General features: G+C 38.4%; 1 protein-coding gene across 1 annotated transcript; it reads left to right on the top strand.

Moving 5' to 3' along the window:
* LOC145907341 (ficolin-2-like) lies at positions 1–16778 on the top strand. The gene is made up of 8 exons (XM_082994762.1): positions 1–16; positions 443–623; positions 14035–14348; positions 14418–14557; positions 14912–15008; positions 15282–15378; positions 15441–15508; positions 16540–16778. Exons 1-8 carry the CDS (start codon positions 1–3, stop codon positions 16776–16778), a joined length of 1152 nt encoding a protein of 383 aa, XP_082850888.1.
* The last annotated feature ends 9610 nt before the right edge of the window (positions 16779–26388 follow it).

Below are 26388 nucleotides of genomic sequence, written 5' to 3'. Positions count from 1 at the left end.
ATGTTTACGGCCGCAGGTGAGTCAACGACGTGCTAAATTTCACTCGTTTTGCCCATTTTTTTATGCAAGACTTTTTTCCATAAAAGTCTGCGTACTTTTGAAGTAAATATACGAGCCAATCACTTGTGTGGCGGTTAATAAACATTTTTTTTATCATTTGTGAAATTCGCCAGCCGCCAAAATCGAAAGTTTAAAATAAATCGAAAAAATGTCTCCAAGAACTAAAATATTTACGAAGTCTGAATGCGCAATACTAAAAAATCGGAATTAAAACATAATGTGTTTCGCAATTGTAGCGTTATTGGCACATTTGTCTGTGTTACTCACAAAATGCATAAAACTCATATACATTAAACATAAACTGTTCTCAATTGCATACCAGTGGATTCGCCGGTTAACATCTGAACCGCAAACTAAACTTTTAAAAAATTTGCACCAATAGGTGAACAGCTGGAATATCACAATCAGATGTCATTCTCCACACATGACCGAGATCATGATTCAGATGGTAGAAACTGTGCCGTTATTTACCATGGAGCTTGGTGGTATAAGGGTTGTCATTACTCCAACCTGAACGGAAAGTATTCCAAGGAGGAGACAAGCGCAGGCGATTCGAACCGTTGGTATCCGGTGTCACGTAAACGTTCGGAAATGAAAATAAGACCTGTGATGTAATAAAACTGAGGATAAACAAAACAAATGAATGAAACTATTTGCGTTATTAACGAGAAATCGTCGAAATTACTGGAAAATTTTTTTATTCTTTATTCTTTGAAGAAATCAACAATTTATTAACCGCATACTTATTACCACCACGATTGCATCGAATTCACAAGTGTGTTTGCTTGATGCTGTGAATATTTTGTAAATACTTTGCTTCACAAATCATCACAAAAAAAATAATATACATGGAACATTAAAACATGGAACATTTTGCTTGTTGTGTCATTATTCAGTAAAGCAGAAGAGACCTTCGGGTCACGGTCTTAAGTGTGGCGCCCGCCCTGCAAACCTTGTCAGGCGGGGAGTTTGACTGGTGCCGTACATCTGTCAAAGAATAACACAGGTGTCCTTAGGTGAGCTCAGCGAGGACGGAAACCTTGCGTAGAGTAAAAGGGCAAAAGCTCACTTGATTTTCAGCATGAAGACAGACCGCGAAAGCGTGGCCTATCAATCAACTGGAACTTTAAGCAAGAGGTGTCAGAAAAGTCAGTTAACCAAGTATTTCGCTAATTTCAATGTCTCGAAACCTGCTAAATGCTGGGACTAGATTTGCGATAAAATTCATGCTGTTTTTCTTTGGATTGTTCGTATTGAAATGATTTTAAACCAATGAATGAAAAGGTTAGATACCAAGCACACATTAAACACAGATAATTGCAATTAGCACAACACAAAAACATAATAATCACACAGGTGGTCACAGATGGATTGGGGCAGATTTCATAAATCACGTGACAGTAGCATGTAATCGTCATCACAAAACCTGTTTGTGAATCGTGTTCGAAACCAACCACTTGCCATAAAATAAGAAGTTGGGCACTAAGCCAACAGCTTACATTTTCCCAGTATACTGATCATGACACATTGAAATATATTGTCAATACGCTACTACTTGCGACATCTAGCGGCAAATTGAAAATGTTAAATTATTTCCACAACAATTTTTGCCAACACCAACAAGAACTACGCAATTACATGCAAAAAGATTAGACTATGGATTACATGCGTTGAAAAACTGTTTGTGGGTCAAGTAATCACTTCCCATAAAATGGAGTTCCTGTCATATTTCAATAACTCTGCGGAAGGCAAATTTACATTTCCAAAAAAAACACTATTTTTTCTCTTTTCCCCAAAAGCGTGAGCCTCGAGCCGCTATTAATAAATCAAGCTCAAAACAAATGGGAATTTTCGTAGTGTATGGGTTTCCGTCGCGTCTCCCATTCTGCTCAACATTGAATACATTTGCGTGTTGTGTTCTATGTGCTGGGTGACGGATCTGACACCGCAATATATTTCCCTTGCAAAATAGTTGACGAGATATTTCTGCACAAGATCTGGTCTCAAAACAGATTTATGTGTGTGCTTTTGTATTGTGGACCTCCAAGTCAGTTGTACGAACATAATGACTTCCTATTTCAGTCAGACATCGCTCCAGAGTTGCTGTCGCCACTTAGTGGTTTACGCAATGACATTCAAGCATCATAAACACGCATCGCATCGTAGGTCCTGTAACATTGTGCATTTTTCATATGCTTGTGGACAAGCCTGATGAATCCATTTGTGAACCCCTGACTAAGGCATTTGCCAAAGCATTTATAAGTGAGTTGATATAATTGAACGAAAACTAACCCAAGATAAACATTTTTGTTTTCCCGTTGATGTTGAGTTTCTTTAAATTGTTCGTGTCGAAATGACTGTAGGCTAAACAAACAACTAAAAACGTTCGATTACACAGCGGTGCACAACCTGCGGCCGCGGACTCTATTTTTTGCGGCCGTGCACATTTATATCAAAATATATGCATTGGCGGCCGTCGTTGCTTCTGAAACTTGTTTTTCTAGCGGTCTCAAGAGTTAAGCTATTGATTAGGTCCATTTCCATTTCCGCGTTATAGACATTCGTTCGCTGTAGCGAGTAGTAACTGGTGCAGCCACCGCAACCGAGACAAAGCGCAACAATAGGGATGGTGACGTCATAAAACATTAATAGCATATAGGTGAATTGTCAAGTACGCATGTGCAGTTGTCGAAAAGCTAAACAGTGGAATCGCTCAGTCATGTCGCTGAAACGCAAAAGGCTGTTAAAACAAGAGAAAAGGGCATTTAATCCCAAATGGGAAGTGGATTGTTTTATGATGGAGACGTGAACCTAGCGTGCAAGAACAAGGCAGTCATTGAATAATTCGACATTTCATTACATTGTAATATACGTAATTTGGCAAATGTATATAATAAATAGTGCACATTTTTTCAGGTATGGAATCATTTCCATTCCTTTCTAATAATGCTCACGTCAACTTGTCGTAATTATCAGGAGTATATCGTTGAAAAAATAGTATATTCAGTGGCGGCCGTTAGCACACAGTGGTGTGTGTGATGCGGTCGGCAATAGTAAAAAGGTTGTGCACCCCTGGATTACAAGAACGCATTTATATGACAGTTAATTGCTATCAGTTTTCCGCACGGTGGTATTAATCACACAGGGAGTCACAGATTGATTTTGGCACATTATACTAATCACACGGCGTAACCAGAACAGTTGCAAACGGTCGTTTCTTTTAGATTAAATACAAATGACAACGGTTTGTGACTCGTGTACGAAAACCTATTGCTTGCTATAAAAATAGCTTTCCCAATATTTTTGTTATGCCTTCGGATACAAAGATACTGCAGCTAAAAAATTGGGCCTTTTCTTCCGTAATATCTTTTGCCACGATCCATAATTCATGCTCCTTCCATGTAGCGCTAGAATTAAACTTATTTTGCACGGTAAAATATGTATATATACCGTAGTGCACACATATCAACAAAACAATCATAATTTCGTAAAAAATAGGTAAAACAAGTTCTTTGCTATGTGCGCAAGTTCGGTAATGAATAAACAATATGAGGTGGCCATTCCAAAACCCACACACAAAAACGCAAAATTCTGTGTGATGAGGTGGCCATCCAGACCGTATCAACCACCGAGTCCATCGGAAATCAACACGATTCGATTACCGCTGCACAGACAGTAAGACTGTATAGGGCGTGTAACATGACCCACTCAAGCTTGCGCAGAATTTTCCATTCAAAAAGAAGACCTTTCGTCCGTCGTTAACAAATTCCTATATTCGTGTGGTCAATCCTACATTCAACAGATATCAAGAAACTTGTGGACACGCATCGCTGAACATCAACGATCGGCAACGTCGGAAGTGTGCAAACACGTGCTCGACAACCCGACTCACAGAGTTAAGTTCAGCGACCGCAAATCCTTGAGTCGGCGAGAGACATATATCGTCTCCATTTCATGGAATCGCTGCAAAAACAACTGTTTGTAAAACTTGTTTCTGTGTTTAATTGGTACTCAATATTTTGTGGAAAGATGTCGAAAAAAATGTTTTTCCATGTTAGGCACAGCTTAAATTTTTGCGTTGCTTCTAATCGGCGGTACGTACGTTGAGTTGCAATTTCAATTAAAAACTACGTCAGTTCCGGTGCGTTGCTGTCGCGACCATCCATTATGTTCGATATTGGACACAGCTGTGTGAAGTTACCGAAACAACTCAAAATCTGTTTCTAACACGGTATAATGTTGCAGAGTTCAAACAACACGACTAACTTCTTTATGAAGGTTCGATGCGAAGCATGAATTTAATCGCTTTGTATTCTTACGTTATTTATATCAACTATACTGAAAGTAGATGTTTCGTGAAAGATTTTTAACGCCATGAGAGTAAGCTTGAAATTTTGGGTTTTGATAAGTCGCTATTTTATACTGGGAGTTCAAATACAATTGCGAACTTTTCGGGGAAAATCTTACACATATGGGACCAACGTTTAAGTCATATAGCGATGTGGATATTGCAGCGGACAATGACAAGCTTAGGTGCAAAGCCTTGGCTGGGATTCCAGTGAACATTCGATTTAAAGAAATAACTAAAAACTGCAATTTAAATAATTAAAATTCTTTATTTTGTTTATATTTTTTTCCATTCATTTGGCAACATTTGAGTCAATCATATAGTTGTGCAGTGAGTTTAGTCTGTGACTACACATACTTCAAGCTCGCTTTGAAAAAGAGCAAGACATGCAGCTAAAATACGAGAGAGAGACGTAGAAAGAAGTCAACGTTCTTTTTTCCCAGTGTTCTTGCAGAAAACGTCCAGCTTCCCCTTTCAATATAAAAATTCCAGGCAAGTTTTGTCTACGATCGGAAGTCGAACTCAAACCAATGCTTTCATGTGCACGGTTTGTTATGTAGCAATCAGCAACAATATTTACGGAAATAATTTTTGTGGAACTTTCATTCTCACGCAATGCCCAAGTTCAAATAAATTGATCTGTTTGATGATTCACATCAATATGGCAATGTCACTATTCCAGTATATTCTCTTGTGTTTTTGTGCGCTCTTTCTTTGGTAAAGGAAAATACATGAAACTTGCACGCAAGAGGTAATTTTCCCCGTGGAGACACCGGAAGTGTTTTTTGTGTTTATGCCTCGTCATATATATATACCGAACCAAAATGTTGTTTTATTTTTTGTGAGGCATTAAATTCAGTTACCATTATGCAGTTTCCCGTGTTTATCCATTGCAATAATACGAAAGAACGTTGGTTCGATGGAATCACATTGCGCCTTTTGCCGATGTCTTTGACATTATTTCCGAGGTTTGAGTGCCGATATCAGTCTGATTGCATCCTGTACGAGTGGTTTTGACGAATCTGTTGCTTCGCTTGCACAAACATATTACTTACCAAGGTTTGTCCTTCTCTATAGCTCCTGAGAGAAACTTCTTGTGGCTATGCTAATGAACCCAAAGGTTCCCAGCAATATTTCCACAAATGCGTGACGGTTTCCAAAAATATTTCCATGTGTGTTGTCTATTGTCTGTTGCTGTGTAAAATGTGAACATATCTACTTTACAAAATATTGAGCGTAACTTTTCGGGGAAAATCTTAAACATATACGAAACCAAGGTTGAAGTCATGTAGCGATGTGGATATTGCAGCGGACAATAACAAGTTTTTACAGTCATTTCGTGACATTCCCTTTTTCCTTTTCCACTATATGTCGCTGCTGCTCTAGCATTGTCACGTGATCTTACGTTTCAAATCGCAGTGCATGGCAATACAAGTTGAGTTAAGATCAGTCTGCTACGTGTTCAATTGCATTTTCTATTATCATTGTAACAACAACATCAACACTGAGTCTCTATAAGCCATTCGCCGGTCATTGGAATTTTTCACAAAGCCCGATAAAAAAATTGTTATTCGAATTAAAGTGTTTGTCTTTGTAAATTCTACAAACAGACAGATGCATGGAATAGACATTCGGGCAATTATTAGCCAACAGGCCTTTCGCCTCCACAGGATTTGTTGCGCCTATAGGGGCCACAGTGGATGATCAAGCTTAGGTGCCAAGCCTTTGCCGCGATGGCAGTGAATATTTGATAAAAAAAGATAGAAGAAAAAACTATTAATTAAAATATTTAAATTCCATTATTTTGTTAACATTTGTTACCCTTTTATTTGGCAACATTTGAGTCAATCAAATAGTTGTGCAGGGAGTTTAGTCTGTGACTACACATTACACATACTTCCAAGCTCGCACCGAAAAAGAGCAAGACATGCAGCTAAAATTAAAGAGAGAGACGTAGAAAGAAGCCAACGTTCTTTTTTCCCAACCTTCATTCAGAAAACGCCCAGCTTCGTCTTCCAATATAAAACCCCATGCAAAATCGAACTCAAACCAACGCTTTCATTTGCACGGTTTATTATGTAGCAATCTGCAGCAATTACAATTACGTGCTACGCCCAGGAAACCCTCTTTATACCTCATAACAAATCACAGTTACGACTCATGCCACAATAAATTTGCCATCCAGACAAACTCCAAACTTTGTTTCATTTCGCAGTATTAGAACTTAAATATTTGGGAAATCTTTTGTGGAACTTTTATTCTAACGCAATGCCCAAGTTCAAATAAATTGATCTGTTTGATGATTCACATCAACATGGCAATATCACTATTCCAGTTTTTACAGTCATTTCGTGACATTCCCTTTTTCCTCTTCCACTATATGTCGCTGCTGCTCTAGCATTGTCACGTGATCTTACGTTTCAAATCGCAGTGCATGGCATTACAAGTTGAGTTAAGATCAGTCTGTTACATGTTCAATTGCATTCTCTATTATCATTGTGACAAGGCCATCAATACTGAGACTCCATAAGCTATTCGCCGGGGCTTGGAATTTATTCCCGAATCCCTGATAATAAACTGTTATTCGAATTAATGTATTTGCCATTGTGAATTCTACAGAGAGACATTCAGGCAATTATTAGCCAACAGGCCCAAAAAACCCATTGCGCCTATAGGGGCCACAGTGGCTGATCAAGCTTGGGTGCCAAGCCTTGGCTGCGATGCCAGTGAACATTCGATTAAAAGAGATAGAAGAAAAAACTAATAATTAAAATATTTAAATTCCATTATTTTGTTAATATTTGTTACCTTTGATTTGGCAACATTTGAGTCAATCATATAGTTGTGCAGTGAGTTTAGTCTGTGACTACACATTACACATACTTCCAAGCTCCCACCGAAAAAGAGCAAGACATGCAGTTAAAATACGAGAGAGACGAAGAAAGAAGTCGATGTTCCTTTTTCCCAAAATTCCCCCAGAAAACTTCCCGCTTTGTTGCAAACGTTTTCAAAATAACAAAAAAATAATTATTGCGTCATTGCGAACAATAATAATCATCTATTAATTAATTTCTGGTATTTTTTTACCAAACACCCAATGAATAAATAAAAGTATTTTAAACCACATAAAATTCATCATAACCAACCACATACCACGCGAAAACAATCTTCCGAGCATTGCGGTTGACTGAAAAGTTCAATCAAATTTAACTCCGCCGTCAGTCGGTGCAAGGGAGAAAATCACGCCTTCACGGCAGGTTTGAGTATCGATACCAGTCCTGATTGCATCCTGTACGAGTGGTTTTGACGAATCTGTTGCTTCGTTTGCACAAACATATTACTTACCAAGGTTTGACGTTCTGTATGGCTCCTGCGAGAAACTTCTTATGGCTTTGCTAATGGACCCAAAGGTTCCCAGCAATATTACCACAAATGCGTGACGGTTTGTCTGTTGCTGTGCAAATTGTGAACATATTTACTTCAAAAGTATTGAACGCAACTTTTCGGGGAAAATCTTAAACATATACGAAACCAAGGTTTAAGTCATATAGCGATGTGGATATTGCAGCGGACAATGACAAGTTTTAACAGTCATTTCGTGACATTCCACTTTTCCTCTTCCACTATATGTCGCTGTTGCTCTGTCGCGTGATCTTACGTTTCAAATCGCAGTGCTTGGCAATACAAGTTTAAGATTAGTCTGTTAGATGTTCAATTGCATTCTCTATTATAATTGTGAAAAGCAAATCATCACTGAGACTCTATAAGCAATTCGCCTCGTCATATATGTACCGAACCAAAATGTTGTTTTGTTTTTGTGAGGCATTAAATTCAGTAACCATTATGCAGTTTTCCGCGTTTATCCATTGCAATGATACTAAAGAACGTTGATGGAATCACTTTGCGCCATTTGCCGATGTCTTTGACATTGTTTTCCAGGTTTGAATGCCGATACCAGTCCTGATTCCATCCTGTACGAGTGGTTTTGACGAATCTGTTGCTTCGCTTGCACACACATATTCCTTACCAAGGCTTGACCTTCTGTATGGCTCCTGCGAAAAACTTCTTATGGCTTTGCTAATGGTCCCAATGGTTCCCAGCAACATTTCCACAAATGCACGACGGTTTCCAAAAATATTTATAATTGTGTGTTTTCCGTTGCTGTGCAAATTGTGAACATATTTACTTTACAAAATATTGAGCGTAACTTTTCGGGGAAAATCTTAAACATATACGAAACCAAGGTTGAAGTCATATAGCGATGTGGATATTGCAGCGGACAATGACAAGTTTTAACAGTCAATGCGTGACATTCCCTTTTTCCTATTCCACTACGTGTCGCTGCTGCTCTAGCATTGTCACGTGATATTACGTTTCAAATCGCAGCGCATGGCATTACAAGTTAAGTTAAGATTTGTCTGATACGTGTTCAATTGCATTCTCTATTATCATTGTAACAAGTCTATCAACACTGAGTCTCTATAAGGTATTCGCCGGGGATTGAAATTTATTCCCAAAAGTCCGACAATTAACTTTTATTCGAATTAAAGTGTTTGTCATTGTAAATTCTACAGAGAGACAGTTGGAATAGACATTCGGGCAATTATTGGCCAACAGGCCTTTCGCCTCCACACGATTTGTTGCGCCTATGGGAGCCACAGTGGCTGATCAAGCTTAGCTGCCAAGCCTTGGCTGCGATGCCAGTGAACATTAGATAAAAAAATATAGAAGAAAAAACTATTATATAAAATATTTAAATTCCATTATTTTGTTAGTAGTTGTTACCCTTTTATTTGGCAACATTTGAGTCAGTCATATAGTTGTGTAGTGAGTTTAGTCTGTGACTACACATTACACATACTTCCAAGCTCGCACCGAAAAAGAGCAAGACATGCAGCTAAAATAAAAGAGAGAGATGTGGAAAGAAGTCAACGTTCTTTTTTCCCAACCTTCCCTCAGAAAACCCCCAGCTTCGTCTTCAAATACAAAAAACCCATGCAAAAGTCGGACTCAAACCAAAGCTTTCATTTGCACGGTTTATTATGTAGCAATCTGCAGCAATTACTATTACGTGTTACACCCAGGGTTATTATCGACAACGTAAGTATGTTGCTTTTAGATGTCGAAATTTCTAATGCATTTCACACTTCGTCCGATCTTGAAGATATATTAATTCGTCAGAATGATTGGACTTTTCTGAAGGTGGTCCATCAGAAATCGTTTACCACCGCGCCATGTCACTGATAATCCGTAATTGTTGAAGAAATAGACCCGTTAGGACTCAAAACCTAAACAAAAACAAGCACGCAAGTCCAAAGGAAACACGTGTTTTGGAAAAAGGCACATTTTTATTTTCAAAAACACAGCTTGTGGAAATATGCACAAATTCTAGAAATAAGCATTGTATGGAAACCCTCTTTATACCTGACACCAAATCACAGTTACGTCTCATACCACTAGAAATTTGCCATCCAGACAAAGTCCAAATTTTGATTGATTTCGCAGTATCAGAACTTAAATATTTGGGAAATCTTTTGTGGGAAATTGCTTCATTCTCACGCAATGCCCAAGTTGAAATAACTTGATCTGTTTGATGATTTACATAAATATGGCAATGTCACTATTCCAGTATATTCCCTTGTGTTTTGTGCGCCCTTTCATAGGTAAAGGAAAATACCTGAAACTTGCATGCAAGAAGCAATTTCCCCCGTAGAGACACCGGAAGTGTTTTTTGTGCTGATGGTCGTCATATCTACCAAACCAAAATGTTGTTTTATTTTTTGTGAGGCATTAAATTCAGATACCATTATGCAATTTTCCGCGTTTATCCATTGCATTAATACGAAGAACATTGTTTCGATGGAATCACATTGCGCCTTTTTCCGACGTCTTTGACATTATTTCCCAAGATTGAGTGCCGATACCAGTCCTGATTGCATCCTGTACGAGTGGTTTTGGCGAATCTGTTGCTTCGCTTGCACAAACATATTACTTACCAAGGTTTGACCTTCTGTACAGTTCCTGAGAGAAACTTCTTGTGGCTATGCTAATGAACCCAAAGGTTCCCAGCAATATTTCCACAAATGCGTGACGGTTTCCAAAAATATTTCCATGTGTGTTGTCTGTTGTCTGTTGCTGTGTAAAATGTGAACATATCTACTTTGCAAAATATTGAGCGTAACTTTTCGGGGAAAATCTTAAACATATACGAAACCAAGGTTTAAGTCATATAGCGATGTGGATATTGCAGCGGACAATAACAAGTTTTTACAGTCATTTCGTGACATTCCCTTTTTCCTCTTCCACTATGTGTCGCTGCTGCTCTAGCAATGTCACGTGATCTTACGTTTCAAATCGCAGTGCATGGCATTACAAGTTGAGTTAAGATCAGTCTGTTACATGTTCAATTGCATTCTCTATTATCATTGTGACAAGGCCATCAATACAAGACTCCATAAGCTATTCGCTGGGGCTTGGATTTTATTCCCGAAACACTGATAATAAACTGTTATTCGAATTAATGTATTTGCCATTGTGAATTCTTCAGAGAGACATTCAGGCAATTATTAGCCAACAGGCCCAAAAGACCCATTGCGCCTATAGGAGCCACAGTGGCTGATCAAGCTTTGGTGCCAAGCCTTGGCTGCGATGCCAGTGAACATTCGATTAAAAGAGATAGAAGAAAAAACTAATAATTAAAATATTTAAATTCCATTATTTTGTTAATATTTGTTACCTTTGATTTGGCAACATTTGAGTCAATCATATAGTTGTGCAGCAAGTTTAGTCTGTGACTACACATTACACATACTTCCAAGCTCGCACCGAAAAAGAGCAAGACATGCAGTTAAAATACGAGAGAGACGCAGAAAGAAGTCAATGTTCCTTTTTCCCAAAATTCCCTCAGAAAACTTCCCGCTTCGTTGCTTTCTTGTCTGAGCATCAGAACCTTAATTAGTGGTTCTTAACCTTTCCACCGCATCAAAGCCCTTGGATTCTCTGCAAGGATTCGTCGAACCCCCGAAAACATGCAAAAATAGCAATAATTAGAATATATAGACTTAAAACGAAACGGAATACGAACTGAAATCAATCTGACACAATTTTAGTATTTGGATACTGCGTACAAGCCAAGACATTTTCGCATGCAGGATGTTATGTTTTTTTGTTTACCGCAACCAGAATGCAATGGTGTTGAAGATGGGTCGGGGAGATATGACTAAAGCCCGAGACTTTGAATTCGCAAACGTGGTCAGATATGGTCGCTCTATAAAGCATATCTGACCTAGCCACGGGAATGTGTTTTGAATGCATCACAGCACGAAAAAATATGTTTTGGAATGCCCTCTTCTGCACAACAGACGCGATTGTTCGCGGATTATTTTGGCACCGTCTGAAGCGACAGCGGGATTCATACCCGAAGAACGGTTTAAATAACCAATACACCTTGACCCTCTGTATCCAAAAATCGTTGATAGGACAAATTGTTGCTAACGTTTAACTTCAAAATCAATAAAATATTCATGTACAGAGCGTTACTCAAAACAAATGCATTATTTAGTTCGCTATTACTTTTGGATCAGAAAATGACCAGGTTTGTGGTACTGATCTACAAGATATATTTGAACAAACGTTTTCAAAATTAAAAAAAATAATTATTGCGTCATTGCGAGCAATAATAATCATCTATTAATTAATTTCTGGTATTTTTTTACCAAACACTCAATGTATAAATAAAAGTACTTTAAACCACCTAAAATTCATTGTAACAATCGAAATACCATGCGAAAACAATCTTCCGAGCATTGCGGTTGACTGAAAAGTTAAATCAGATTTAACTCCGCCATCAGTCGGTGCAAGCGAGAAAATCACGCTTTCACGGCATGGCGCCGACTCGTATGAACGCCCGGTCGTTTGCCGCGATATCGAAAACCGCACCGCCAGCCACCAATGTTGTACGTGTGTGATGAATGTTTACCTCAGCCATGACTACGAACGATTTTCAAATTCACGCAAGTGCCCAGCAATTACTATCTTTGCTCATGCGAGTGAAAGTATTCAATGGTTACAATCCAACCTCCTCGTGCCAACCTAACTTGCGAAACTATTTGAGAGAAAAATGTGACTGAAACGTTCGCTGATTTTTGTAAATCATTGGAGCTTCGTCGAACCCCTGAAACGTCGAAATCGAACCCCTGGGGTTTTGGTCTAACCAAGATCAAGAACCACTGACCTAAATATTTGGGAAATCTTTTGTGGAACTTTCATTCTTACGCAATGCCCAAGTTCAAATAAATTAATCTGTTTGATACTTCACATATATATGGCAATGTCACTATTCCAAATGACGGTTCCATGCAATATTTCCTCAAATACCTGACGGTTCCCTGCAATATTTCAACAATTACTTGACGGTTCCCAAAAATATTTCCACGATTATATGACGGTTCCCAGCAATATTTCCACAATTACCCGACGGTTCCCAGCCATATTTCCACAAATACATGACGGTTCACTGCAATATTTCCCAACCAAATGACGGTTTCCAGCAATATTTCCATAATTACATGACGGTTCCCTGCAAAATTTCCACAATTAAATGACGGTTTCCAGCAATATTTACGCAAATACCTGACGGTTCCCAGCAATGTTCACGCAAATACCTGACGGTTCCCAGCAATGTTTTCGCAAATACCTGACGGTTCCCAGCAATGTTTTCGCAAATACCTGACGGTTTCCAGCAATATTTACGCAAATACCTGACGGTTCCCAGCAATGTTTACGCAAGTACCTGACGGTTGCCAGATCCAAATATCACCAGCAAACAGCCTTTTTTTGTTTTTCGACAAACTGAAATAACATTCAAGCATAAAAGCGCCTGGAAGCTTGAAATATTGTTGCAGATTTAGGTAAGATTCTGAGAATAAAGAGACTGGCCCATACTGTTGAAAACTTTGCCCTGTTTTATATATTTAAAACGTTTCGTCAAGTGCTTATACCATCATCAGTCGAATTTCTCGAATCTCAAGTGGTTACGTGCTAATGTTGGCAGTGCCGTCGCCAGAAAAAGAGATAGAGTGTTTAATATATCGTTGCAGATCAAGACAGAGGGACATACTTGCTCTGCGTAAAGGTGGTTGTATGTTTGCACAGTGTGAAGAGTTTGTGACGAAAGATATGGAACGCTGAAACCATCTGGATGAACTGCAGTCGTTTATGTATGTTAAATATTAGGTTTTTACATAAGGTCACACGACTAAAAAGATAGTTCAATTGCAAACGACCAAGTTATCAAATCAACAACCGCCAAAAGAACGCTGTGGTTTCGCAATTCAGCTAACCTAAAACAGAACTCTTAAAACCCAATGTAATGATTGTGATGTGAAACTATCTGCACGTTACTAACTTTTGTACATTCATATGTCGTGTGTAAAAAATACACTAAATTTTCGATGAACAAAAAGTGATACAAAAATAAAATGCGGAATTCAATTAAACAGAAATGAACAACAAACGGATAAAATGTAATAAAAAGGGTAGTTTCCTTTTATAAAGCATATTGCTGCGTCCGACTTGACATAATCAGCATGTAACATTTCATGATGATTCTTGTTTAACTTTTGTAGGCCTACTTTCAAAATGCAGATGGCAAATATCAGCTGCATTCTGCTGCTTTTTCTAACTTGTCCAATTCTAAGTTTGTGCCAAAGAGCCAATCAGGTCATCCTGACTTGTGGAGGAAGCAACGAAGATCCGATACCAGGACCAGCGGGTCCTCCTGGAAAACGGGGTCCAAAGGGAGCTGTTGGGCCTCGTGGTGTCCAGGGACCGAAAGGAGAGCCCGGTGCCAATAACACCTGGGAAGACGAATTTAGAAGATTGGAAGCAAAGATGGAAGCAAAGATGGAAGCAATGGAAACAAAAGTTCAAGTTAATACAGGTATTTGTGGCTTGAAGTTTGTAATATCGTATTTTTTTATTAATTAAATCGTGTTGTTTTTGTTTCGAGAATCTGTTTCTCACTTAAAATTGACAAGTTGCAAAGACGCACTGGACAAGGGTTTTAACAGAAGCGGTGTCTATTTCTTCTATGACCCTGTTTACTATCAAGGATATTGCGACATGCAAACGGACGGCGGTGGTTGGCTGGTAAATTTACATAATGAAGATTGATTAGAGTTCAATCATTTATTGTTCATTGACAAAGGTTTGTCCAAGAATGGAAAACTCTATTAGAATGAACAGGATAATGCTATGCAAACACATTAAAAGGCACCGAAGCTCAAATAAAACGGGATGCCTTAAATAAAATTATACAAAAAGAGCGTTTTCTATTTGTTCCTGCTCAAATTTCAACATAGCGTCACGAAAAATATTCTACAACTAAACCTTACCAAAAATATTGCGTCATGATAATAAAGGCGGTTAGCCGATTGAAATATTAAACAAAAACGCACTTACTGACCAAACAAAACGTCAATTGGGTTTGTTTTGAATTTTCAGGTTGTACAGAAAAGATTTGACGGTTCAACTAATTTCTATCGGCGCTGGAGAGAATATGAAAATGGATTTGGTTCCTTGACTGGAGAGTTTTGGTTAGGTAATTCGACATTGGCATTACCCGCATTTAAATCAATGGTTTCTTTTGTTTATTTAGATTTTACCAACTCCCAACTAGGTTTCGTTCTTTAGCGCCTCCAGCGGTAGTATCAAACACTAACAATGGTAGATAGGCTTGTGTGTAAATGTGTTAGTATTTCCTCGTCGTCACGATTGTCATATCTTGGTGCAAGCAATGCTTTTTCATCTCCAAACACCAACAACATTTGTAAAAAGCAAAAACGAATAACACTTCGTTTGATGATTAATTAAGGCTTGGAGCTGATGCACGAACTTACAAGTTGGAAACGTCAAGAGCTCCGCGTTGACCTGCAAAATTTCGATGATACTAAGTATTATGCAAAGTACAGGTAAATACATACGTGCGTTTGAGTGCCAAGTTTTTGAGTTCCTATTTGTACCATCTTGACAGCAACTTCAGCATCGGTTCATCAGGGGAGAACTACCGTCTGACTGTTGGTGGGTACATTGGTACCGCAGGTAAGTGAGCAAACATGTTTAACTAAATTAGCTTGATACAAAGGTAGTTTAATAAAGTCTCTAACTCAGGGGCGCACAACCTTTAGATTAATACCGGCCGCATCACGCAGACTTTATTTTACCAACAGTCGCCAGTGAGTCCCAAACTGACAATTTCGCATTTACTTATGTCTTGAAATGTAATGAAATGTTATATTTAACAATATTTCTTACGTAAAAACACATGATTTTATTCTGTTTTATAACAAAGACTGACCAATTCAATAAGCCAAACAACCAAGCAAAACCTGTTAAGTTTTTCACAATGCACGGCCGACAATACAAATGTAATATAAAGCATGTTTACGGCCGCAGGTTGTGCACCCCTGCTCTAAATCGTGGGTGAGTTACAAAACTTATGTGAGGATGCGTGCTAAAATAATATAATCGCGTGCCTCCTGACAAGACTTTTTAGATCCTCATCTGGTAACCGTTTATATCCTACAAAAAACTGCGAGGTCTTTTTCAAGCGTTATGGCTTGTATTGGTCAAACAAAGAAATATTTTACGCGTGCCATTTTCCAATTAACGACTTGCTAAATTTGACTCGTATGCCCATTTTTTATGCTTTTTTCCATAACAGTTCGAGTACTTTTGAAGTAAATATACGAGCCAATCACTTGTGTGGCGGTTAATAAATATTTTTTTTATCATTTGTGAAATTCGCTAGCCGCCAAAATCGAAAGAATAAAACAAATCGATATAAATGTGTCTAGGACTAAAAAACCAAAAATTGCAATTTTACCAAGTCTGAAAGCGCAATACGAAAAATTTCAGAATTAAGAAATAATGTGTTTCACAATTTTTGCGTTATTTGCACTTTATAGCGTTATTTGCATTTTGTTGTGTTTTTGGCACTTATGTCTATGTTACTCACAAAATGCGTAAAACTTATATATATTAAACATACACTGCTCTTAATTGTATGCCAGGTGATTGGTTGGTTAACATCTGAACCGCAAACTAAACTTTTAAAAAATTTGCACCAATAGGTGATCAGCTGGATTATCACAATCAGATGTCATTCTCCACACATGACCGAGATCATGATTCACGTGGTATAAACTGTGCTGTTGATTACCATGCTCATGGAGCTTGGTGGTATAAGAGTTGTTATGAATCCAACCTGAACGGAAAGTATTACAATGAGGCGACAAGAGCAGACGATTCGAACCGTTGGAATCGGGTATCATGTAAACGTTCGGAAATGAAAATAAGACCTGTGATGTAATAAAACTGAGGATAAACAATGCAAATAAATGGAATTATTTGCGTTATTAACGAGAAATCATCGAAATTACTGGAAAATTTATTTATTCTTTATTCTTTGAAGAAATCAACAATTTATAAACCTCACATACACGTTACCACCACGATTGCATCGAATTCACAAGTGTGTTTGCTTGATGCTGTGAATATTTTGTAAATACTTTGCTTCACAAATCATCACATATAAAATAATATACATGGAACATTAAAACATGGAACCTTTTGCTTGTTGTGTCATTATTCAGTAAAGCAGAAGAGACCTTCGGGTCACGGTCTTAAGTGTGGCGCCCGCCCTGCAAACCTTGTCAGGCGGGGAGTTTGACTGGGGCGGTACATCTGTCAAAGAATAACACAGTTGTCCTTAGGTGAGCTCAGCGAGGACGGAAACCTTGCGTAGAGTAAAAGGGCAAAAGCTCACTTGATTTTCGGCATGAATACAGACCGCGAAAGCGTGGCCTATCAATCATCTGGAACTTTAAGCAAGAGGAGTCAGAAAAGTCAGTTAACCAAGTATTTCGCTAATTTCAATGTCTCGAAACCTGCTAAATGCTGGGACTAGATTTGCGATAAAATTTATGCTGTTTTTCTTTGGATTGTTCGTATTGAAATGATTTTAAACCAATGAATGAAAAGGTTAGATACCAAGCACACTTTAAACACAGATAATTGCAATTAGCACAACACAAAAACATAATAATCACACAGGTGGTCACAGATGGATTGGGGCCGATTTAATAAATCACGTGACAGTAGCATGTAATCGTCATCACAAAACCTGTTTGGGACTCGTGTTCGAAACCAACCACTTGCCATAAAATAAGAAGTTGTGCACTAAGCCAACAGCTTGCATTTTCCCAGTATACTGATCATGACACATAAAAAAATATTGTCAATACGCCACCACTTGCGACATCTAGCGGCAAATTGAAATTGTTATATTATTTCCACAACAATTTTTGCCAACACCAACAAGAACTACGCTTAAAGCAATTACATGCAAAAAGATTAGACTATGGATTACATGCGTTTTTTTTTTTGAAAAACTGTTTGTGGGTCAAGTAATCACTTTCCATAAAATGGAATTCCTATCATATTTTAATAACTCTGCTGAAGGCAAATACACATTTACAAGAAAAACACTCTTTTTTCTCTTCTCCCGAAAAGCGTGAGCCTCGAGCCGCTATTAATAAATCAAGCTCAAAACAAATGGGAATTTTTGTAGTGTTTGTGTTTCCGTCGCGTCTCCCATTCTGCTCAACATTGAATACAATTGCGTGTTGTGTTCTATGTGCTGGGTGACGGATCTGGCACCGCAAGATATTTCCCTTGCAAAATAGTTGACGAGATATTTCTGCATAAGATCTAGTCTCAAAACAGATATATGTGTGTGGTGTTGCATTGTGGACCTCCAAGTCAGTTGTACGAACATAAGGACTTCCTATTTCAGTCAGACATCGCTCCAGCGTTGCCGTCGCCACTTAGTGGTTTACGCAATGACATTTTAGCATCGTAAACACCATCGCATCGTAGGTCCTGTAACATTGTGCATTGTTAATATGCTTGTGGACAAGCCTGATGAATCTATTTGTGAACCCCTGAGTAAGGCATTTGTCAAAGCATTTATATACGTGAACGAAAACTAACACGAGATGAACATTTTTATTTCCATCTTGATGTTGAGTTTCTTTAAATTGTTCGTGTCGAAATGACTGTAGGCTAAACCATCAACTGAAAACGTTCGATAACAAGAACGCATTTATATGACAGTTAATCGCTATCAGTATACCGCACGGAGGTAGTAATCACACAGGCAGTCACAGATTGATTGTGGCACAATTTACTAATCACTTGGCGAGACCAGAACAGTTGAAAAATGTCGTTTCTTTCATAATAAATATAATGATCGTGATAAAACCTTCCCAAATATTGTTTGATTCTGCGAACTCAAAGATCCTGCAGCTTTTGAACTGGACACCTCGAGCTACCATCCATAATTCATGCTCTATCACTGCAGCGCTAGAAACAAACTTATCTGCTTACCGTAGTGCACACATATAATGGGAACAAATCAACCCAAAATTAGGAAAAAATATGTGGCTGGATGTTACATGTTAAAGAGTACAGGAAAGCATTAATATTGTATGTCACAAAGTCATGCACACATATTAACGACAAAATAGTCATAAGCGAATGCTTTCAGTGTAAAATATACTCTAAAATCGAGATGCAGAAAGCATTACTGAAAATTGAACACGTTTGCCCCAATACCATTTTGTTTGGTATATGGCTCGAGCGCCTTTGACCAATCCAGTATTTATCATTTCCTCCAGCCCTTGCGATCGAAACATATAACCTTTTCGCAAAGCATTTACACGCATGAATTGCTTCTGTAGGTGCAAATAACTGAGTCCATAACATCAAAACAATTACAAAAAATGTGCAAAATATTAATTAAAAACTTCGCAATTTGTGTCAGACTCATTTTATTACATTTAAATTCATTGAGAAATAAAGGAAATTAGCTTAAATTTTCTGGCAGCAAAGAGTGAAATGGTCGTTTAACCCACAAGGGTCATCCAAATAAGTGGAGTGTGGAAACAAATGATCAACAGAACTGGTTGGATGATTATGAGTTCAAGTGGAGGCAATGGTAAATTCAGCATATTTGAGACGGCTTGAGGAATGAACGATTATTTTCAGGCAAAAATGCCACGCCCGGAAAGGTCTTCAGCACAACCTTCAGGAGGCTACAGCCAGCCCCAATCTCTATAGCAAATAGTAGAGCTTTGTCCCGCGTCATTAAGAGGTTAACCTTATGCGTTCCATGCATCCTTCTACGTACCTACAAGATAAGCAGCACGTATAAAATCATCGACAGTGAATTCGAAGACATAAATACTTGCTGCAAAGGGATGGGTACCTACACAAGTTCATTGCCAACTGCGTATGCTCGGTGATGAATACCGTATCAACCACCGATTCCGACAGGAATTAACCCGATTCGCTGCACAGACAGGAAGACTGTATAGATCGTGGAACATGATCCACGCAAATTTGCGCAGCACTTTCCATTAAAAAAAAAGACGACCTTTCTCCTCTAGTCCGTCGTTAACAAACTCCCATATTCATGTGGTCAATCCTACATTGGACAGATATCAAGAAACTTGTTGAGTTCAGCGACCGCAAAGAAACATGTATCGTCTCCTGCTCATGGATTCTCTGTACAAACAACTGTTTGTAAACCTTGTTTATGTGTAAAATTGGAGCTCAATATTTGTATTAAAGACGTGGAAAGTAATGTTTTTCTATGTTAGACACAGCTTAAAGTTTGGTGCGTGTGCAATTTTTGTGGTGCTTCAAATCGGCGGTACGTACATTGAGTTGCAATTTTAATAAAAAAACTACTTCAGTTTCGGTGCGTTGTTGTCGCGACCATTTATCATGTTCTATAAAAGTTAGTAAACCAAGTATTTCGCTAATTTCAATGTCTCGAAACCTGCTAAATGCTGGACTAGATTTGCGATAAAATTCATGCTGTTTTTCTTTGGATTGTTCGTATTGAAATGATTTTAAACCAATGAATGAAAAGGTTAGATACCAAGCACACTTTAAACACAGATAATTGCAATTAGCACAACACAAAAACATAATAATCACACAGGTGGTCACAGATGGATTGGGGCCGATTTCATAAATCACGTGACAGTAGCATGTAATCGTCATCACAAAACCTGTTTGTGACTCGTGTTCGAAACCAACCACTTGCCATAAAATAAGAAGTTGGGCACTAAGCCGACAGCTTACATTTTCCCAGTATACTGATCATGACACATAAAAATATATTGTCAATACGCTACCACTTGCGACATCTAGCGGCAAATTGAAAATGTTATATTATTTCCACAACAATTTTTGCCAACACCAACAAGAACTACGCTTAAAGCAATTACATGCAAAAAGGTTAGACTATGGATTACATGCGTTGAAAAACTGTTTGTGGGTCAAGTAATCACTTTCCATAAAATGGAATTCCTATCATATTTTAATAACTCTGCGGAAGGCAAATACACATTTACAAGAAAAATCTCTTTTTTCTCTTTTCCCCAAAAGCGTGAGCCTCGAGCCGCTATTAATAAATCAAGCTCAAAACAAATGGGAATTTTTGTAGTGTTTGTGTTTCCGTCGCGTCTCCCATTTGCGTGTTGTGTTCGATGTGCTGGGTGACGGATCTGGCACCGCAAGATATTTCCCTTGCAAAATAGTTGACGAGATATTTCTGCACAAGATCTGGTCTCAAAACAGATTTTTGTGTGTACTGCTGTATTGTGGACCTCCAAGTCAGTTGTACGAACATAATGACTTCCTATTTCAGTCAGACATCGCTCCAGAGTTGCTGTCGCCACTTAGTGGTTTACGCAATGACATTCAAGCATCATAAGCACGCATCGCATCGTAGGTCCTGTAACATTGTGCATTTTTCATATGCTTGTGGACAGCCTGATGAATCCATTTGTGAACCCCTGACTAAGGCATTTGCCAAAGCATTTATAAGTGAGTTGATATACTTGAACGAAAATTACCCAAGATAAACATTTTTGTTTTCCCGTTGATGTTGAGTTTCTTTAAATTGTTCGTGTCGAAATGACTGTAGGCTAAACAATCAACTAAAAACGTTCGATTACACAGCGGTGCACAACCTGCGGCCGCGGACGCTATTTTTTGCGGCCGTGCACATTTATATCAAAATATATGCATTGGCGGCCGTCGTTGCTTCTGAAACTTGTTTTTCTAGCGGTCTCAAGAGTTAAGCTATTGATTAGGTCCATTTCCATTTCCGCGTTATAGACCTTCGTTCGCTGTAGCGAGTAGTAACTGGTGCAGCCACCGCAACCGAGACAAAGCGCAACAATAGGGATGGTGACGTCATAAAACATTAATAGCATACCGGTGAATTGTCAAGTACGCATGTGCAGTTGTCGAAAAGCTAAACAGTGGAATCGCTCAGTCATGTCGCTGAAACGCAAAAGGCTGTTAAAACAAGAGAAAAGGGCATTTAATCCCAAATGGGAAGTGGATTGTTTTATGATGGAGACGTGAACCTAGCGTGCAAGAACAAGGCAGTCATTGAATAATTCGACATTTCATTACATTGTAATATACGTAATTTGGCAAATGTAAATAATAAATAGTGCACATTTTTTCAGGTATGGAATCATTTCCATTCCTTTCTAATAATGCTCATGTCAACTTGTCGTAATTATCAGGAGTATATCGTTGAAAAAATAGTATATTCAGTGGCGGCCGTTAGCACACAGTGGTGTGTGTGTTGCGGTCGGCAATAGTAAAAAGCTTGTGCACCCCTGGATTACAAGAACGCATTTATATGACAGTTAATTGCTATCAGTTTTCCGCACGGTGGTAGTAATCACACAGGTAGTCACAGATTGATTTTGGCACATTATACTAATCACACGACGTAACCAGAACAGTTGCAAACGGTCGTTTCTTTTAGATTAAATACAAATGACAACGGTTTGTGACTCGTGTACGAAAACCTATTGCTTGCTATAAAAATAGCTTTCCTAATATTTTTGTTATGCCTTCGGATACAAAGATACTGCAGCTACAAAATCGGGCCTTTTCTTCCGTAATATCTTTTGCCACCATCCATAATTCATGGTCCTTCTATGTAGCGCTAGAATTAAACTTATTTTGCACGGTAAAATAGGCTTATATACCGTAGTGCACACATATTAACAAAATAACCATAATTTCGAAAAATAAATAGGTTAAAACAAGTTCGTTGCTATGTGCGTAAGTTCGGTAATGAATAAACAATATGAGGTGGCCATTCCAAAATCCACACACAAAAACGCAAAATTCTGTGTGATGAGGTGGCCATACCCAGACCGTATCAACCACCGAGTCCATCGGAAATCAACACGTTTCGATTACCGCTGCACAGACAGGAAGACTGTATAGGGTGTGGAACATGACCCACTGAAACTTGCGCAGAATTTTCCATTCAAAAAGAAGACCTTTCGTCCGTCGTTAACAAACTCCTATATTCGTGTGGTCAATCCTACATTGTTTGAGTGGGTCATGTTCTACAATCCTACATTATACTGAGCGTTCAAACGCATTTGCGAACATTTCGGGGAAAATCTTACTTATGTAGGAAACCAAGGTTTAAGTCACATAGCGATGTGGATATTGCAGCGGACAATGTCAAATTTTAGCAGTCATTGCTTAACATTCCCTTTTTCCTCTTCCACTATGTGTCGCTGCTGTACTAGCATTGTCACGTGATATTACGTTTCAAATCGCAGCGCATGGCATTACAAGTTGAGTTAAGATTAGTCTGTTACGTGTTCAATTGCATTCTCTATTATCAATGCAACAAGACTATCAACACTGAGTCTCTATGAGCTATTCGCCGTGGATTGGAATTTATTCCCAAAGCCTGATAAAAAAATGTTATTCGAATTAAAGTGTTTGTCATTGTAAATTCTACAGAGAGACAGTTGGAATAGACATTCAGGCAATTATTGGCCAACAGGCCTTTCGCCTCCACAGGATTTGTTGCGCCTATAGGAGCCACAGTGGTTGATCAAGCTTAGGTACCAAGCCTTGGCTGCGATGCCAGTGAACATTTTGATAAAAAAATATATAAGAAAAAACTATAAAATAAAATATTTAAATTGCATTATTTTGTTAATATTTGTTACCCTTTTTGAGTCAATCATATAGTTGTGCAGTGAGTTTAGTATGTGACTACACATTACACATACTTCCAAGCTCCCACCGAAAAAGAGCAAGACATGCAGTTAAAATACGAGAGAGACGTGGAAAGAAGTCAACGTTCCTTTTTCCCAAAATTCCCCCAGAAAACTTCCCGCTTCGTTGCTTTCTTGTCTGAGTATCAGAACATTGATTAGTGATTCTTAACCTTTCAACCTCATCGAAGCCCTTGGATTCTCTGCAAGGATTCGTCGAACCCCGAAAACATGCAAAAATAGCAATAATTAGAATATATAGACTTAAAACGAAACGGAATACGAATTGAAATCAATCTGACACAATTTTAGTATTTGGATACTGCGTACAAGCAAAGACATTTTCGCATGCAGGATGTTATGTTTTTTCGTTTACCGCAACTAGAATGCAATGGTGTTGAAGATGGGTCGGGGAGAGATGACTAAAGTCCAAGATTTTAAATTCGCATAATATTCCATAGTGGTCATCACCATACGTGGCCAGATATGGTCGCTCTATAAAGCATATTTATCCTAACCACGGGAATGTGTTTTGATTGCATCACAGCACGAAAAAATATGTTTTGGAACGCCCTTTTCTGCACAACAGACGCGGTTGTTCGCGGATTATTTTCGCACCGTCTGAAGCGACAGCGGCATTCATACCCGAAGTGCGATTTAAAACACCTTGACCCTCTGTGTCGTAAAATCGTTGATAGGACAAATTGTTGTTAACGTTTAACTTCAAAATCAATAAAATAATCATGTACAGAGCATTACTCTAAAAAAATGCATTATTTAGTTCGCTATTACTTTTGGATCAGAAAATGACCAGGTTTGTGTCTCTGATGCACCAGATTTATTTAAACAAACGTTTTCAAAATAACAAAAAAATAATTATTGCGTCATTGCGAACAATATTATCATCTATTAATTAATTTCTGGTATTTTTTTACCAAACACTCAATGTATAAATAAAAGTACTTTAAACCACCTAAAATTCATCATAACAAAGCAAATACCATGCGAAAACAATCTTCCGAGCATTGCGGTTGACGGAAAAGTTAAATCAGATTTAACTCCGCCGTCAGTCGGTGCAAGCGAGAAAATCACGCCTGCACGGCATGGCGCCGGCTCGTATGAACACCCGACCGTTTGCCGCGATATCGAAAACCGCACCGCCAGCCACTAATGTTGTACGTGTGTGATGAATGTTTACGTCAGCCAGGACTACGAACGATTTTCAAATTCACGCAAGTGCCCAGCAATTACCATCTTAACTCATGCGAGTGAAAGTATTCAATGGTTACAAAATACATGAAATTTGCACGTAAGAGGTAATTTCCCCCGTGGAGACACCGGAAGTGTTTTTTGTGTTTATGCATCGTCATATGAACCAAACCAAACTGTTGTTTTATTTTTTGTGAGGCGTTAAATTCAGTGACCATTATGCAGTTTTCCGCGTTTATCCATTGCATTAATACGAAGAACGTTGGTTCGATGGAATCACATTGCGCCTTTTGCCGATGTCTTTCACATTATTTCCGAGGTTTGAGTGCCGATACCAGTCCTGATTGCATCCTGTACGAGTGGTTTTGACGTATCTGTTGCTTTGCTTGCACACACATTTTAATTACCACGGCTTGACCTTTTGTATAGCTCCAATGAGAAACTTCTTGTGGCTTTGCTAATGGACCCAAAGATTCCCAGCCATATTTCCACAAGTACCTGACGGTTCCCTGCAATATTGCCACAAGTACCTGACGGTTCCCAACCATATTTTCACAATTACATGACGGTTCCCTGCAATATTTCCACAAATACCTGACGGTCCCAGCAATATTTCCACAAGTACCTGACGGTTCCCAGCCATATTTCCACAAATACATGACGGTTTCCTGCAATATTTCCACAATTAAATGACGGTTCCCTGCAATATTTCCACAAATACCTGACGGTTCCCTGCAATATTTCCACAAGTACCTGACGGTTCCCAGATTCAAATATTACCAGCAAACCGCCTTTTTTGTTTTTCGACAAACTGATGTAACACTCAAGTATATAAGCGTCTGAAAGCTTGAAATATTGTTGCAGATCTAGATAAGATTCTGAGAATATAGAGTCTGGTCCGTAAACTTTGCCCTGTTTTATATATTTTGAACGTTTGGGCAAGTGCTTATGTCATCATCAGTTGAAAACTCTCGAATCTTTAGTGGTTACGTGCTAATGTTGGCAGTGCCTTCGCCAAAAAAAGAGACAGAGTGTTTAATTATCGTTGCAAATGAAGACAGAGGGATTTGCTCTGTGTAGAGGTGTTTGTATGTTTGCACAGTGTGAGGAGTTTGTGACGAAAGATATGAAACGCTAAAATCATCTGGGTTAAGTGCAGTCGTAATTGTATGTTAAATATTAAGTTTTTGAATGAGGTCACACGGCTAAAAACATAGTTCAATTGTAAACAACCAAGTTATCAAATCAACAACCGCCGAAAAAACGCAGTTTCGCAATTCAGCTAACCTAAAACAGAACTCTTAAAACCCAATGTAATGATTGTGATGTGAAACTATCTGCACGTTACTAAGTTTTGTACATTCATATGTCGTGTGTAAAAAACACCACATTTTCGATGAATAAAAAGTGATACAAAAACAAAATGCGCAACTCAATTAAACACAAATGGACAACAAACGGATAAATTGTAATAAAAAGGGTAGTTTCCTTTTGTAAGGCATTCTTCTGTATCCGACTTGAAATAATCAGCATGTAATTTCATGTTGTTTCTTGTTTAACTTCTGTAGACCTACTTTCAAAATTCAG

Source organism: Ascidia mentula, chromosome 6 (genome assembly GCF_947561715.1).
Source record: "Ascidia mentula chromosome 6, kaAscMent1.1, whole genome shotgun sequence".
Lineage (NCBI taxonomy): Eukaryota > Metazoa > Chordata > Ascidiacea > Phlebobranchia > Ascidiidae > Ascidia > Ascidia mentula.
The sequence above is the reverse complement of the archived record's forward strand: the minus strand, read 5'-3'. Positions and strand labels throughout refer to the sequence as shown.

Excerpts from the sequence above, each read along its gene's own strand:
- LOC145907341 (XM_082994762.1), top strand. Across the intron at positions 624-14,034 it reads GCAGGCGATTCGAACCGTTG|GCCTACTTTCAAAATGCAGA; the intron begins GTATCCGGTGTC and ends TAACTTTTGTAG. Across the intron at positions 14,349-14,417 it reads AAAAGTTCAAGTTAATACAG|AATCTGTTTCTCACTTAAAA; the intron begins GTATTTGTGGCT and ends TTTTGTTTCGAG.